The sequence below is a fragment of the Anticarsia gemmatalis genome, chromosome 23, assembly GCF_050436995.1.
Source record: "Anticarsia gemmatalis isolate Benzon Research Colony breed Stoneville strain chromosome 23, ilAntGemm2 primary, whole genome shotgun sequence".
NCBI lineage: Eukaryota > Metazoa > Arthropoda > Insecta > Lepidoptera > Erebidae > Anticarsia > Anticarsia gemmatalis.
In genome coordinates, this window is record NC_134767.1 from 8348722 (window position 1) to 8366005 (window position 17284).

At 33.0% G+C, this 17284-nt stretch overlaps 1 protein-coding gene across 3 annotated transcripts in view; it reads right to left on the reverse strand.

Moving 5' to 3' along the window:
* LOC142983163 (facilitated trehalose transporter Tret1-like) overlaps positions 1 to 17284 on the reverse strand; it is a 129301-nt gene that overhangs the window by 28485 nt on the left and 83532 nt on the right. For 2 of the 3 annotated variants that reach the window (XM_076130038.1, XM_076130039.1), the window contains 2 exons: positions 7298 to 7472; positions 2796 to 2958 (listed from right to left, as the gene is read on the reverse strand). In XM_076130038.1, coding sequence (XP_075986153.1) covers positions 2796 to 2958; positions 7298 to 7423 — 289 coding nt within the window. In that variant the 5' untranslated portion in view covers positions 7424 to 7472. Of the gene's footprint in view, positions 1 to 2795; positions 2959 to 7297; positions 7473 to 8009; positions 8072 to 17284 lie in introns of those variants that run through there. The other variant, XM_076130040.1, reaches the window with a different exon arrangement.

A 17284-nucleotide genomic window follows, 5' to 3' on the forward strand; every position in this document is an offset into this window, starting at 1 on the left:
AGTAATAGATGGTATTGTCTTAGAATATTTGTTTGTATGTTTGTAAAGAGTTGTTAAAGTTGTGATCATTAGGACGGAAAACATTGTTTTGCAAAGCTTCTTTTCAAAGGGCGAGGTAGGTTCGATTCCTCGGAAAGGTAAATTATTTATGACACATTTTCCTTTATTATGTTCTCGGTCTACAGTGACGCAAAATAATATCGATATCTTATTGTCGAAACATGAAATAAAATCTATACTTATACCACTCTACGCCGTGTCCAAAAAACTTGCTTGCTTGTGGCTCTTCTCATAGGCTTTAATTTTCGAACTGGCGATAATTTAATTGAATGTAACTTTAACAATCATAAGCGTCAGTATTTCACCACAATGAAAGAGTGATTTGATTTCGATCTTAAAGCCAACATTTTTTATTTACCTATTTATCACATTTAGCCTGTTACACTCAAAGGTGTAAGTCTGTCTACGAATAAACGCACTTTTCACCATTAACAATGTTAGTCATATGTAATCGGAGGCCAGCCATTTGCCATATACCTAAAAATATCTTCAAATACATTAAAATCTAACTATATTCGACAGGAAGCTCGTCACGTAAGATAAGGACTATGACGTCATTCGGCGACAGTATTCCTATACTAGTTAAAATTCTCAAAAGGTTAATTAGTAATAAACGAAGTATCTAATTAGCAGATCTTTATCTGTCTGCTTTTACCCGGTTTGAAAAATAGAGGGTAATGTTTTGGGAACATGTCATATTTTTGTGACGTAAAAGCCGTTTTGAAATGGATCATCTATGCTGACCTTTTTTATTTAACTGCCCCCATAGCGCAGTGGTTCAGGTCACCACGCCGCTATCATTGCGTCAGGAGTTCGTGGGCTCGATTCCGATGCGATCCCCTAGTAATTGTTTCGGGACTGGTTGTACTGTGTGCGTTGTTTGTATATTTGTAAAAGTCCGACACAAGAGCAGTTTTTGTGCAAGAGTTGACTTTAAAAATTAAATAAGTTTCTAAGTAAAAAAATGGAAATCTAGTCCATTTGTTTATTTAAACTTAGTTTGCTAACGGTTATTACAGGTACATTTTATTAATGGTTAATAAATTTATTACACCAGGAAGCTAAATGTACAACTTTATAAAAGCAAGAACAATCATGCACATCACAATAACTACATGATTATTATTTTTTCTTAAAAACGACTACCAGGATTATTTTTCAGCTCACCGCTACTTAATGCTAAAAATCATACAGATTATCACTCATACTGAGTAATGACGTAAACCCATTCAAATCTTATGAATGGATAAATAATGATCCTATTTACGTAAGTACTGTAACTACTTGTACAATAAACTGACGATAATCGTTAAAAACTAATGCAACGATAACTCAACAATCTAGGATAATGATGCACGTGATAAGACCATAATTTAAAACTTTAATATGTTAATTTAAATAATAATTGATGTGTTAATGTTCCACTGCTGGGCAAGGGTCTTTTCGCGGAATGAGGGAGCAGTTGTTAGGTCTTAAGTCCACCAATTGCGGTTTAGGGAAGTTTGCATACCTTTAAGCACTGTTTCTAAAGAACTCTCAGTCATACAAGTTTGCATCACGATGTTTTCTTTCACTGTTGGAACAAATGTTAATTGTTTCTAATACACACATAACTTCGAAAAGTCATTGGTGTGTTGCTTCGGGTTCAAACTTGCAACCACTTGCGTGGGAGGATAACTTATTAATTCCTTCAAGCACTGTTCTAAAGAACAGTTGCATCACGATCTCCTTCATCACCGTTGAAACAAGTGATAATTATTTCTAATACCTACACACATAACTTCGAAAAGTTATTGGTGTGTTGCCTCGGGTTCGACCACTTGTGTAGGAGGTGTCAACTTATACCACTCGGCTATCACTGCTCTATGTAATATTATTTTTTAATTAAATATTGAATCCGGCATTTGTTTCCCATCTCACCCGATGGTAAGGGACCATGAAGAAGGTACGTGCCTATCCAAGAGAAATCCAGTTCAGATAAGCGACATAGACATAGTCGAAAAGGTTAATGACAAATGCATTTGCGAGACAATGACGAACATATATTTGAACTTCTAAAGTGTAACGATTTAAAAGCACTTACGATAAAGTGCACTTATAGATAGGTTTTATTACTCATTATTGTGTTTTTATTGATTCTTAAGGACATACCACATAAGCTGGTATGTCCACGTATCACGAAATACGAGTAATGAGTCTGGAGAACGAAATTTGGTACACATGATAAATAGTGTTTTCTTTTACCTTAAAATCTTCTTCACAAGAAGAAGAAGGATTTATATTCGTCTGTATTTATTTTATGGTAAAGATCCTAATAAAGAAATTGGTGCTTTCCATGTACTTTCATATAAATTAGATCCAGATACGATATTTTTGTGAATAATAAATACGTAACTTTGTATACATCGATGATTGGCCATGTTGCTTTCGTCATACTAATACAGTTCCATATCGCTTCTTATTAGTCGCTTTTAATTGGTTTATTTGGGAAATAATCTATACTTATAATATGAAGCTGAAGAGTTTGTTTGACTAAACTAAACTCAGGAACTACCGAATTAAATTGAAATACGTTATTGTGTTGTATAGTCCATTTACCAAGGAAGGCTAAGGCTATATATCTATATAGTGGCTTTAGAGTGGAACAGCAACAAAAAATTCTGTGCAAAAAGGGAAAACGAAAATCCCCGCAGACGAATTCACTAGTATTCTATAAAACAATTAGTACAACCTACCCAATAAACTCAAGCTTGCGATCCAACTGGCCTGCTGATCGCTGACCGTGAAGGCTCCGTCATGACTCCTGGAGTCCTGCATGGAAGCGATGGCAGGTGACATGTAGCCCTTACTGAGGCCAGCGGCGAACGGACCGAGCGAGACGGCGAGAGCTGCCAGGATCTGGGGGAGAAAGAGATGGTTATAGTTTGGAGCATTCGTCTTTTGAAACAGAAAAATATGGTCTTTGAAATAGAAGATGGTGTTCAGAATTTCTTTGTGAGTGCTTTTTTACTATAATTACTCAGAGTTTGGTATCTTATCCGCCAAAGGATAATAGTCTCACTATATTACATGGGACTTATATTTGGATAATAGATAGCGAAACGTGGGTGCATTTCATACACCCCTGCCTACACCTTTAGGTATAACAGGCGTGATATTATGTATATATTTTTGTATGTATGTTTGTTTGTGTGTACATGTGTAGTGTAAGCCAGAATTTGTTTAGATTCTTGCCTGATTTTGTAACTCTAATATCTAGTTGGTGACTGAAATTTCGTTGATATTTTTCTAATTGAATATTATGTTTTTGGATTTGGTCAAAATGAAAATGTAAAAATTAAATCCATCGCTTAGTTAATATTTTTGTATGCCTTGCTCTACATAGAGGCATTGTGTTAAAAACCGTTTTGTTATACTACCCTACATAAAACCTTATAATCTTTTCAATTGAATTCTACAATTACTTTTACCTAATTTATTTCTCAATTTCCAAAACTACTAATTTGCATAGCGGAAATTTAAAATAACTATACTCGAGAATCGAATCTGGGACGTCAAAACAGATGTCTCAAACGGTGCGCCGTAACTGTCAATTATAATGACACCTGTCAAATTTTAATGTCATAGATTTGTTATATTAATGGACTATTAGATGGTAATTGCTAGTAATTTTGTGATACCGATATTTTAATACTAAGTGTATATTGAAAATAATGGTCAAGTGTGAGAGGAATACTGAACCCGCCATTCCGTACTTTTGAATTAATATGTAAAACAGTTACAGTCACAACCAGGTCCGAGTTTTTTTCCGGAATGAGACAGGGATTAAGTATTTATTTCGTTTTAAAAGCTATACCCTGCAATACTTGGCCCAGTAAAAATAATTGTGGGAAAAGAGAATATTCGGAAGGACAGTTTTCTTTAAGAAATATTTTTTTAGTTAGTTTAATTGTGAAAACTATGTTCTAAATCTTTAAGAATGTCTCTATCAATCAATCATTTTTAGTAATACCTGCTAGTTTTGTTTTAAGATTTAATAAATGAATAGATGCAAGCCGTATTAATAGTATTCATGCCAGCAAAATAAAATCGAAAACATTTGCCAGCTTTCTTTTATTGGCCCCTAAATAATTGGAGCGTGTCATGTGTGTAATAGATAACTATTACTTATCTATATGATTACTACCGGTGTACATATGTATATAATTTGTAGATCACATAGCCTTAAGGTAAGTAGCGACCACCGAAGAAGAGTATGGAGTGTAGATTAATTTTCTATATGGATAATTGTTGTTGAACTGTTATTAAGACCAATCTTATAAAGATAAGTATTATTATTCACTAGCTCTTGCCTGTGGCTTTTCCTGTGTTGTTATTTGATGATACATTGCAATTCAAGAAAGTTTTAAGGTTGGAAAGACAAAAAGTACGTTTTTTTAAATTCTTAGCCATTGATGAAGCAGCATTGTATCTATAATTTTCAGACCAGCTGCTATGTAGATACACTTCGTCCGCGTAAAAAGATTACCCGCGGTTAAAAGTATTCAATGTGTTTATCTGTGTATAAAATTTCATTAAAATCCATCCAGTAGTTGTTCCGTTCAATAGAAACATACATACATCCATACATACATTCATACATCCTCACAACCTTTCTCATTTATAATATTAAAAACTACTGGAAGCTAGGGACTGCTGGAAAGTTAGTAAATAATAATATTAATATGGCTTATCCCAAGAAAAACCATTTTCAATACAATAAATTCTAATAAAACATCTAACGTTCGAGTAACCCATCTTTTACTACAATATCGTTATATTTCCAAACAAGTAAAGGTGTCTATACATTACACACTACACATAAAGGTACAAGACACATAGGTGTTAGGGCACGCAGCTGAATCGATCAATGTTTCCGACTTGTGTCAATGGGGGGAATAGAGGTGATACTTTATTTGTCGATATTGTTTTGGAAATATTTTTATGGGTAAATTAAAATAGAGATGTTTGAAATTCAATTTTGTCACAATTTAGGATGACTTTTTATATCTAAATTGTTACAATCTAAATTGTTGTCAATTATGTTTGGAATTTTGATAAAATTCTGTTCCCATTTTTTATAGAGCTGCGAAGGTTTCTCCGAAAAAATACTTGTAAGGCCAAAGGATAAAAATTCTTAGTTTTCGTTATTAAAATCTTAATTTAACTTTTTCTTTACTTCATAACTGTTACTAGTATGTTACTCATAAAAGGATTTTACTAAGCAGCTTTAACTCACAATTTCAAGCCAAATAGCAGCTACAAATATAATTCTATCGAAAGATATTAATAACTTAACTTAGCTCTATTAGAAAACCTAGTTTTTAGGATGTCTCGGAAGGTTAGTCATTCCTTTCTTCTCATAAACCAACTTTGTTTATGCCTTAGAACAACGAATAAAAAAACTATAACAAACCTATTTTCGGCCAGAACGAATCAATCTTTAAAATCAGAACACAATATTTCAGACGTACCAAAAACAATTGCTTCGAATTTCAACATCCCCATTCTATTTTTGAACAATCGACCTCGATGCACATCCCGTACTACCCTACTCTTTCTGAACCATAGAGAGAGGTCAATAACCGACACACTGCCATACATTCTAGCCCCGAATACAAAATATACCAAACCTTAGGTACAAACAAATATGAACCTTATTTTAGAAGCAATAAGATTCAATACAACTGTAGATCTCTATGTGTTTTATGTCAAATTTAAATTTCCTTTCGGTTTATAGGAGTTTGAGCCTTATTGGCTTTTAAATAAAAGGTTTCGTGATTACTTTTTGCGTGAAGTGAAATTGATGGCTCCATTTAATGTCACTGAATTTGACGAATTGTAAAGCGAATGTGTTATTTTGAAATTGATTATATTTTAATAACTTATTATTTTAATTTAATTATAGTTATTATGATTTATGAGTTAGTTATTTATTATGATCGCCAGGTGATGTTATTAACCGACTTCAAAAAAGAATAAGTTCTCATTTGGTCTGTATTACTTCTAATGTTTCGTATATAACAACTTAGTTATTTTGATGGTTTTTCTCTGTCTGAAAAGTGATAGTTCCCATGTAGTCCTATTGAAATTTGATCCAGATAAGACGACTAGTTTTTTAAATATCTTTAAAATGCGTCATATTTAGTATAAATTGATAATATGGTTGTCTTTGTTTCATAGTCCAACAACTTAGTAGAGACTCTTCGCGGCTAGAGGAGGTATACAAAATTTAAAACATCAGTGACGTATTTTTATGCAGCTGACGGTGATTTGATGGATACAGCTACTTTGTTTTGCAAAAAATACGCAACAAAATCGTGCTTGACTGGGTTCTCTACTAACTTGTCTAACTATTATAAAGTGACACCTTGCTTTGAAGTCGGTGTTACTTTGTAAAAAAAATTGTAAAAAAATGACTTAGTTATTTATAATGTTTGCCAGGTGGCAAGTTATTTTGACGTTCTAAATTCAATCGTCATAAAAGCGAGTCAAAATAGGTTTATGGTATTTTCCGGATTTTTAAATCTTATTTACGTTTCCCTGTTCGAAATAGACTTTAGTTCACTGGCTTTGGGCCTTTCTATGCGTTTGATTATATTATAAATGTTTTAATGATTAGTGTTTAAGTAAAATAGGATTTATTACTTTTATAGATGTGTTCACAGTCATAGACATTTTGTTTTACGGTTATGTTTTAAATTTTGACAGCTTTTCTGGCCAAAAAATAAGAGATTTTGATAGAACCTTCAGTGGTATCCCGGTTGTAACTTAAACAGCTTCTACCTGACTTAGTAAGAGTGTTATTAAGGTTTAATTCACTTTTTTATTTGTACAGGTGTATTTTAAAGATTTATAAATGTAAATAATGTGATTCGGGACTGGCGAGACTTTATAGTTTAGGTGTTCACAGCTAGATGGCGTTTAATTACTAATTCCAAGGCCCATCGTGATATATCACTAAATATCAACTGTTCAACACTAAATCATAGCTACAACTAAGTTTGATGATTGGATTAAATGAGGGCAAAATCAAGTGGTTTGTTATGTAATGGCGAACTAAACGCTCAATACATGGTGCGTACATTTTAAACTTCACGAGTTTTTCATAAAATAAAAAATTTGTTTAAAAGAAAATCACAAAAAGAACTTTTATTTTAAAGCTGTGTTTTGCTATAAACAAATTAAATCAACAAACCTGTCGTCTATAAGTGTTCCTTCCATCATTGTTCCTCATCATCATGATCCTGGTCTCCGGTGTGATGTTGGTCATCTTGTCGACGCTCTTCTCCACGGCTTCCTCGTGCAGCTTCTTCTCACACATATACACGGCTTATGTATCACTTGGGGGATTTAGAGGCCGCTCGTGTATGCTGGAACAAAGAGAAAGAAAGGTTAGGAAAGAAAGTTCCATGAAAAACAAGGCATGACATATACTAGAAGTCATTCATAAAACTAAATAAAAGCTAGCAGTTCGCCAATGCTTCAGTCAGGCTTGGCTCAGTTAGGTCTTACAACGCCATTGTACATAAATAGATTTACCTAAAAGTGTTAGACATTAAGCTGCAAATATACACAAACACAAATAAAGCATACCTAAAGATCTACATTTATATTCTTCTGATATAAAAGCGAAAGTTTGTACCAATGGGTACGAGTACTTCGCATCTCAAATATTTGAAGGATATCACCGATGTATGTCTTTCTAGGGCATTTATCTCGCAATGGGATTGGCAGACAGTAAGAAACACCACTTGGTACGATCCTTACAAACTTCCCTTGCTACATTCACATCCATACATATTAAACTACGCACCTGACCTTTGTTAAAAGCATCACCGATCCATCCAGTTTTTTGAGACATTAGAGAAAATTAAAACTAATAATAAGAAAATTTTATAATAAATTACCTATTAATCTCTACATTTTCACAGACGTTTTTCTCTCAACGGTCAACTCGACAATGGCTCTCATCTCTCGCGTATAAACTATCGTTAGAACAATGATTGTTATAGATTGTTCTTATAAGCATTAGTCATTTGTATGCATTTCCATTCAATACTGTTATTTTTATATAAACGTTTTGTTATATAAAAACGAGATTATTGAGTTTGTTTTTATAATAAAGGTGAGAGGAAGGTTTTTATTCTTTGTTAAGGTTTTTTCTGTTAAAGAAAGAATTGTCAATACAAGATTGCTTTATGTAATGAGTAATTAAAATTCTCCATAGTCGATTTATAATCTAGTGAAAATGACTCCAAGTTTGAGGTTTTTGCTATCATTAAGTCATCATCATGAAAAAAAAAAACACAAAAATCACTTTTTCACTTGAAACGACTGTAAAAATAAGTCGCTTATAAAGTCGACTTGCTATTGTTCTCATTAATAAAATCAAATACAAGGAATAAGATTCTAAAAATATCCTAGATGATCATAAAATTTAGCATAACAACAAAATATAAGTATATGATCAGTACCGCTGATAATGTATCTAAATTTTTCTTCACAAGTAAAGTCACGGGAAAAGCCTTATTCTTAGACATAATTATAATCAATATGTATGTCATAACGAATACGGTACTGGCGCCACATTACGTTTTAGAAACTTAAAACAATAGGTAATTAGTTTAATATAACTGTATGAAGTTGACACCTCGGTATGTCACGGTACTTTCAAGTCTGTCGTAAGTTTGTATTTTTATTGAAGAAAATATGTAGGGGAAACCCTGAATAGGAGGAAAATATTATTGAAGAATTTGTTTTATACATATTATTAGTTGTTTATGTTGTAGCGTTACATTCAATCGTAGTATCTAAATCGCGTATAGTCAATTGAAATATTACATTTTTGGAACTTAACCTGCATTTTTGAGAGGACGCATTTTTTTATGTGTATGGGTAATAAGAAGCTTTAGTTCAAGTTTGTAGGCCACCCTTTTCCTAAACCCCCTTTTTCAATTTTGACCTAAACAACTAATTTGATTGTTTATTGAATTTTGATAGAGTACTACTAAAATCAAAACTAAACCCTTCATAATACAATTTATTAAAAGTTTTATCGTTGATATCTGTTTGATCTTTTACTGAAAGGGGCTGAAAGGTTTTTGTTAAATAATAAAATTATCATAAAGATTAGGTATTTTTCCGGTAGTATAACCATTTATTTTCATAAAATCTCGACAAAAAGTTAGAGCTAAGCTGAGTATATCTTCTATTTTTAATGAAATCTCTACATTAAGCCGCCAATACCGTGTTGATTGAATAGACGTGATTTACCGATATAACGCCGAATAATCGATCAGACAAAGCTAAGAATACATCAATAATGTACACATTAACACCAGGAAACGTACATGAAAACAGAATTAAAAGCGGATATGATCATTATTTACGTTGGTAACAAAGAGTCGGAGGCTTCATAAATAAATACACGCCGGATGAAACGACAGCTTTGGATGTAAACACCAGTTTATGGAGTAATGGAATAAGGGCTTAAGTCCAATAGGAGATATACTTATTGAAGATATTTTAAAGCTACGTGAAATAAATTTTGGAAAGCTATTTTTTTTGCTTATATTCTGCCATTATAATAAAAGAGTATATATTAGCTTAGCGTTTGTTCCAAACTGTGTTGGAGTCGGCTTCCAGTCTCACCGGATGCAGCTGGATACCAGTATTTTACATGGAGCGCCTACCTATCTGACCTCCACAACCCAGTAACTTGGGTTATAACACGATACCCTTCGTTAAGGCTGGCAGGAGACTTTCAACCGTCTGTTAACGACTGTCAGAGATCTTCGAAAATGACAGCCGGGGCCCACAATTTAACGTGGCTTCCGAAAAAGAGTAGGTTCCCCAATTACTCAAAGACGCGTGGATCGATTTCGGAAATGTTTTTCTTTTATGGAAGGGTATCGCTATCTCAAAATTGGTCCCTTAGAAAATAGAATGACTGAATGAGATTAGCAGAAACGTATATCTAACTTTAATTAAATTTGTTTTTCTCTACTGGCAGAAATTAGAAGTTCCTTTTAAATCATGGATTTCACTTTTTCCGAGCCAAACCTGAAATTTATTTTTTGCCAAAGTACTCACATAAATAAGATCTGAATTCATCTGTACTGAAATATAATTATTTCATATCAAAGACCGAAGTGACTTGCAAGAGATATGTATGTTTCATTTGATAATTTTCTCAAAATATTTACGATAACATAAATGTGTGAACTGTATCAAAGCTTTAAAGCACATTTAGTCATTTCTTTTGAGCTAACTAATTAGCACGTATGACGCATTGCAAGCAAAACATTTTCAATCCAAGAAATTGAAAGAACTTATTCACTGGCCATTTTATCGGTCGTCAAGTGTTTTCAATTACATATTGATAATAATAAAGGCTACTAACCCCCGGCTTCTGAGGTACATTCAGCGGTAGTTTATCTATTCAATAGCGTTTAAACTCATATAAAAAACGCTATTGAATAGATAAACTAACGTTAAATGTACCCAGAAACTAGGGGTAAGCCAATGTAAAGAATCGCGTACATCTTAAACTTAAACGGAATCGGTCTACATATATATAAAGAAATACAGACCAAATTGAAAACGTTTCTCCTTTTGGAGTCGCTTAAAAATCACATGGCAATATTTTTTATATATTTGTTTTAATTTTAATTAAATGTACATGGAATAGGCCGTGGCTGTATTAAAAGTTTTAAAAGTAACACACAAGTACAAACATGAAATAGTCTGTATCAAAACTTTTATAAATAAACACACTCGCAAAAATTACAAATGCAAAAGAACCATTACGTACACTCTCTTATAACAAAAAATACACCAATAAATTAACATTAAAAACAGTTTTACAAAAACATCTGTAACGATTATATGGTATTTTATTGGTATTTATTTATCAGGTTTCTTTGCCCACGTGAGTTTTATTTTTGTTTGTACATATTTTGGCGACAAACGTCGGTATACCAGTTCAATTACCTCTCGTGACGATTTAGCTACTTCTGTCATGTCTAGCATCACATGATTGTAGGATTTTTGATTGAATTCTTTGGTAAAATGAAATTTATAAAGTTGCCTAGTTTAGAATACGGGTTATTTATTTTAAGCCCACTTAAAATAAATATTTTTAGGACATTTCTCTCACTAAACTATTTTGCACTGCACAAACAATATACGAACAGGAACTTATCTCTACATCTTACATGAAAAGCTAAATATAGAAGACCTAGGTAAGTATTAAAACCCTTGGAAAAAGCGAATAGTTAATTAAATAATAATTAACAGTTTCTGTCGCATTTGCATCTTATGACAGTTTTTTATGACATTAAAGGTAAAAAATAAGGTTATTTACTTTATTATACATTCATTTGAAACAGAGCAAAAACCTTGTCATTTTAACGAATAATTCCAATATAATCGAATCCTAACCATGCACTAAGGAAATAGTATATCTCACAATATTTTACAGCTTGTGCTACAACCCCGTCTTTAGTAAAGCGTGTAAGCAGGTCAATGGTAATAGAACTACACTGACCAAGGTTTCACCGATCAATGCACACATACATATATATAAACATGCTTTAAACATAGTTTCGACTGTTTTATACTACACTAGCTTCTGCTCGCGACTTCGACCGGTTCGTGACTTAGGACAGAATTATTGTACAAACTTTCATCCCCTATTTTATACCCTTGGGGGTAGAATTGATCAAAATCCTTTCTTAGCGGATGCGTACGTCTAACATCTACTTGCATGCCAAATTTCAGCCCGATCCGTCCAGTAGTTTGGGCTGTGCGTTGATAGATTAAAATCATAAGTTTTTAGTATTCTTTTTTCTTCGAATTCTATAATTAAGGACTCTCTCTCTCCTCTCCTCTACCCTTTTTCCACTAAACGTCAATATTTTAACCGCTATCTCAAACAAGGCAAGAGATGGCTTCTAAATTTCCCTTTAGACCCAGAAACTAATTATATTAAAGAGGTTTCTTGTAGGAAACAATCTACGAAACGACTAAACCGATTCTAATCATGTCTATCCTAATTGAAACTCATATCATCTCTGAGTAATCAAGAAAGATCTTTCAAACAAGTAATACTTTACGACCAGATGCTCATATTATTTCTAATTAACAACCAATGCGATCTATAGCCAGGTGTAGCGTTGCCAGGCGTCCGGATAAAGCCGGACATAATTAGGCTTTTTGATTGCATGTCCGGCTAAAATAAACGGTGTCCGTCTTGTCCGGCTTTTGTTAGGCTTTTTACATTTCGCAAACAAGCACTGCCGCCGAGCGTAAACAAAAAGACTTGATTTTACATTAAAAAAAAATTGTCGTACCTATTAATACTAAGACAAAAACCTAAATAATATAGGGTGTCCGGCTTTTTTAACCAAGTGTCCGGCCAAACAGGCTGGTCTGTCCGGCTATTAGGTTTGGCAACCTGGCAACGCTAGCCAGGTGCATAACCACTATCAATTCATGTTGTTATTCTTTACGAATCCTATAAAATCCCACGAAATGTTTATTTAAAGGAAATACTTCGTTAAATGCGTTAACGAACGATCGTTATTTTACACAATCTTCGTGAAGTATCGTGAATTATCACGGATATAATTCAAACAGTAAAGGGATGTTGTTAATTTAATTGGTTAATTATTATTGCTTAGAATATCTAGTTAAAGTAATGAGTAGATACAGGTTTTGTTTCCAGTTAAGTTAATTGTAATGGTGTGGAAATTGAAACACAAGTTGATTTGCGTTCTTACTCAGAAGAAGGATGATCGGTTTCATAAAATTAATTGACTCCAATGAACTAGAAAATTTTTGACGTCATTAAAAATTAAATGTACAATAATATTCAGCTAGCTTTTTTTTTGTTTCTTTCCAAGCCACATACAGTTTTACTATGTCCACCGTCCCACCTAACAATCACACCATAATCCCAAAATAGACAATTTTCTCTTAAAAAACATCTCAATACATAAATGTTTCTAAACAATCTGTGCTAAATATTTAGAATTATTCGCACGTTGACACCTCGGGCTATTTTCGGCGACGCGATTTTGTGTGCAGTAGTATTTGCGCAGATAATATTTTTTTGTGATAGAGTTCTCAGTTTTACAGTAAATAAATAAACAAATACTGTCCCACTGCTGGGCTAGGGTCTACTCCCGGATTGAGACAGGGGCTAGGGCTCGAGTCCACTACGCTGGCCAAATGCGAGTGAAGACTTTGCAGAGATTCCTCCAAGAACTACCCATGTTAAGATCTTTCAGGCATGCAAAGCTTGATCACAATGTCTTGTCAAAAATAAAACGTTTCACTAAAAAGTGATTTGTTTTTTATATGCGGTAAACGATTAATGGGTTAAGGAGCCTTAGTGTTCTCTGTAGATCGGTGGCAGCATGGTATTAAAGCTGAACGTGCTTCGGAGGGCACGTAAGAAACGTTTCGATTGTTGTCAATTAAGATAACAGTTGTTAAGCCATGTCAAAAGACTTCAGGCGACTTGAACTACATTGATACTATGTTGATTACTAACCACACATGGATGAATGGATGAAAACTAGCGGTGCATCGCAATAATACATAAGTACATGTATTTATATAATTCCGATTATAACTATACCATAATTTATAATCTTTTTTGTTCAGCAGTTTAACCATGAAAGCGTGACAGACAGTTTACTTACATTTATCATAGGTACATGAACAGTTTAAGCATAAATTAAGTTGTTCAAAGTGCGGAAATTATGCCTCAACCAATAACTGCCTTAGTTACACAGTCGATAGTATAACCGACTGCTGATCATGAGATCTCGGGTTCGATTCCCGGGTCGAGCAAATAAAAGCCACTGTAATAGCAATAGGCTTGCCCCCTATTACACGGATTAACAATATTAATAGCAAAACACGGATGTGTTTTATACACCTCTGCTGGCGCCTATGGGTATATTAAACTACTAGAGGCCGCCCAAGACTTCGTCTGCGTGGAAACCCTTCCCGTGTAAATCCCGATCCCTCGAGAACTCCGGAAAAAAAAGTAGCCTATGTGTTATTCTGGGTTTTCAGCTACCTACATACCAAATTTCATTGTAATCGATTCAGTAGCATTTGTGTAAAAGAGTAACAAACATCCATACATACAAACTTTCTCATAAACTTTCGCATTTATAATATTAGTAGGAGTAAAACCTTGTAAACTGCAGTTTTACAACGATATTCATATGAAAATACGAATTAAACGATGAAAGAGTTATCAAACAAGTCAACTCTAACCAAACATAACTTTCATCTAACCTAGAAACTATCTAGAAGTAGGTAAACAACGCTTTCGGTCTAGTACTACGCACATACACTTATTAATAGCAACACGTTCGAGTCTCCGTCACAACATCGTTTGTCGAAGGCCGAGTACAAAATATTGTGTTTGCCTGAGAGTTTTAGGTCGCATTTCTTTTCAGGGTTAAATCTAGTGAGAATAAAAAAATAGTCGAATATTGAGACTGTGATAATCATACATTTATTTACTTTTGTTACTATTTTAAGGTGATATGCGTGTTAAAATAGCAACGTTTTAAACTCTTTAAACAACATTTCCGATAAAATACTATTACTAAAATACGAAAATACTAAAACACGATTTTAACTAATTAATAAGATTGCGATGCTTATTTTCTTAAGTATTTGTTAGTGGTTATAACAATCAATATCTGCAATCGGTCCTTTTAATATATTTGCGGGATTAACTAAACTTCTAAGCTCTGTTCAATCACCATTTCTAGTGCCTATCTATCGCATCAAATATTATAATTAATCTTTTTTTTGTCTGTCTTCATGTCTGTTTGTATGTTTGTAAATATTGTATACAAAATTAAATCACTACGGAAGTTGTAATAAAATATACAGGATGTAACAAATTGAGCAGTAAACTACAGTATGTATGATTTCAATCAAGTTTCAATTAAAACACCAATTACGGTTGCACAATATAATATAAACTATATGCCATATAGTTTATATTATATTGTGCAACCATATAGTATATGGTTATAATAAATAACTTATTTAAATCAAAGGTAACCGATAGGTTTACGGAAATCATCTAAAATGTGATGAAATTTATTTTTATGTTGAAAACACTTGGTGATTTTACGATTTGAGTGTGCGTGTCCATTTTATAGTTAAAACTAGCTACTGACCGCGACTTTGACCACGTTAAAAGATGTCCAGTTGTAAAAGTATCATATGTTAATCTAAAATATAGATTTGCTGCAAATTTCATAAGTGTCCGTTCAGTAGGTAGTTTTGGTGTGATTCGGTAGTAAACATGAAACGATCTGATTTTAAGGAAAGATTTATGTTTTTTTAAATAAAGACCTCCTAGGAACGAAAGACTATATAATTAATTGATCTTTTAGTGTCATTGATAACTAAGAAAATTAGAATATTTTCCGAACATTTGGTGTGCCTACTTCGCCGTGCTAAGTCTGTTATTCTTTATGTATAATTGTATGTGATGGCTAGTGTAATATAACTATCTCATAAACATCAATGAAACAATCAATGCATCTACGAAAAGACTTTTCCTTATATATGGGAAAGCATTTTCTTATCTAAAAGCTCAATTTTCCCGTGCACCAATGGAAACACACATAAACAGTTAAAACAGCATCCATATATAGTTAATTAGGCGCGTTTTATAGCGATGCGACTGGCATAGGTATGCGCCCGATGTTGCCCGACGAGGCCCGAAGATGCCCGATGCGGAAATGCATGTGTTTCGTTAGCATGCCGACAAATTATGAGTGTTATAACTACGTGTTTGGTGATTTGAAAGACTTTTAATATAGATAGAATTGGAAACTTTTTGTTTTATACGTAAGGCCAGTTTCACAGGTTATGAATAAGTGTGAGATAAGTTATCTGCTCGATAAAGTAATAAGTAAATATATCAATTGAAAACTGACATAGGGAAATTAATATCATTGGACACCTCGCACTCAGTCATTTGATACCAAACTAAGCAGAGCTTGTACCTACTATGGTTACCAAATAACTGACAAACATACTCAGAGAAAAAAGTGATATAGCCAAGTTCAAAATAAAATTGTATATGAAAAGCTATCAGGTGCTTATCCAGAGGTTGTGAAATCGGGCCCTAAACATAAAAATATACTTAATAATGGCCTATGCGTGTCCTACTTATATTATAATTGCGAACATTTGAAAGAGTGTCTATATTTAAGTATTTGTCGAAAAAGCTACTAAACGGATTTAAGTAATTTAAAGGGGAAATTAGGACAGTGGTAGGGCTTATGGTAAAGGAATTTGCTCATATTATAGTATAGTTATAGTATTAGCCTTAGCATTTAGGTCCTATTTTAGTAACATTCGACTCTAAATCAAGAACCACGCCTTTCCACCATATTGTTCAAGGTTGTCATAAATAAGTCCTAAATACGCTTTGAATACAAACAGCCATTAATATGGGAATAAATCAGTTTGTTTTAGACATTAATTTTGGTTTAAATTGTGAAGTGTATTGGTTATTGAATATTGTACGTGGTTAAATGCGATTTTCCTATTATTTTCGTGCAGAAAACTCCTTATGCCACTTGAAATGTGAAAAAATTGGCGTTGATGAAACTTACTGTCATTTCTCATAAAAAAATACCGTAATTATTTAATACAAAATCTTTATACCTTTTTCGATCATACAATAATCTAGCTAGATTTTTTTTTAGGACGGACTGTAAGTCTTATCGTCTCGTCTCTTATGAGAGCCAAAGATTGTACCTAAATTAATATTTGATTTTGATTAAAATTTAAGCAATTTCATAGATCAGACTTACAATAAAACCTGTTCTTACATCGTGAGAAATATGAAATATTCAATATTTAAAAACAACAGCTTCAAATTAAATCACGACATTTCTGGGAAAATAAAATAATCTAATATCACAATAATAAACTTCCTATTACAAAACAAAGCTTTGTGACTGACAGACAGACAGACAGAATGACACTAATAACTCTTTAACTTTGACAAGACTAAAAATATTCTGTTCTGAGTAAATAATATTTGAGATAGAAGCAGTTATTTTCGGAAATATTAATTTGAGATACAGGAGTTTATGAAAGTTTTTGATTTGATGAATGAAAA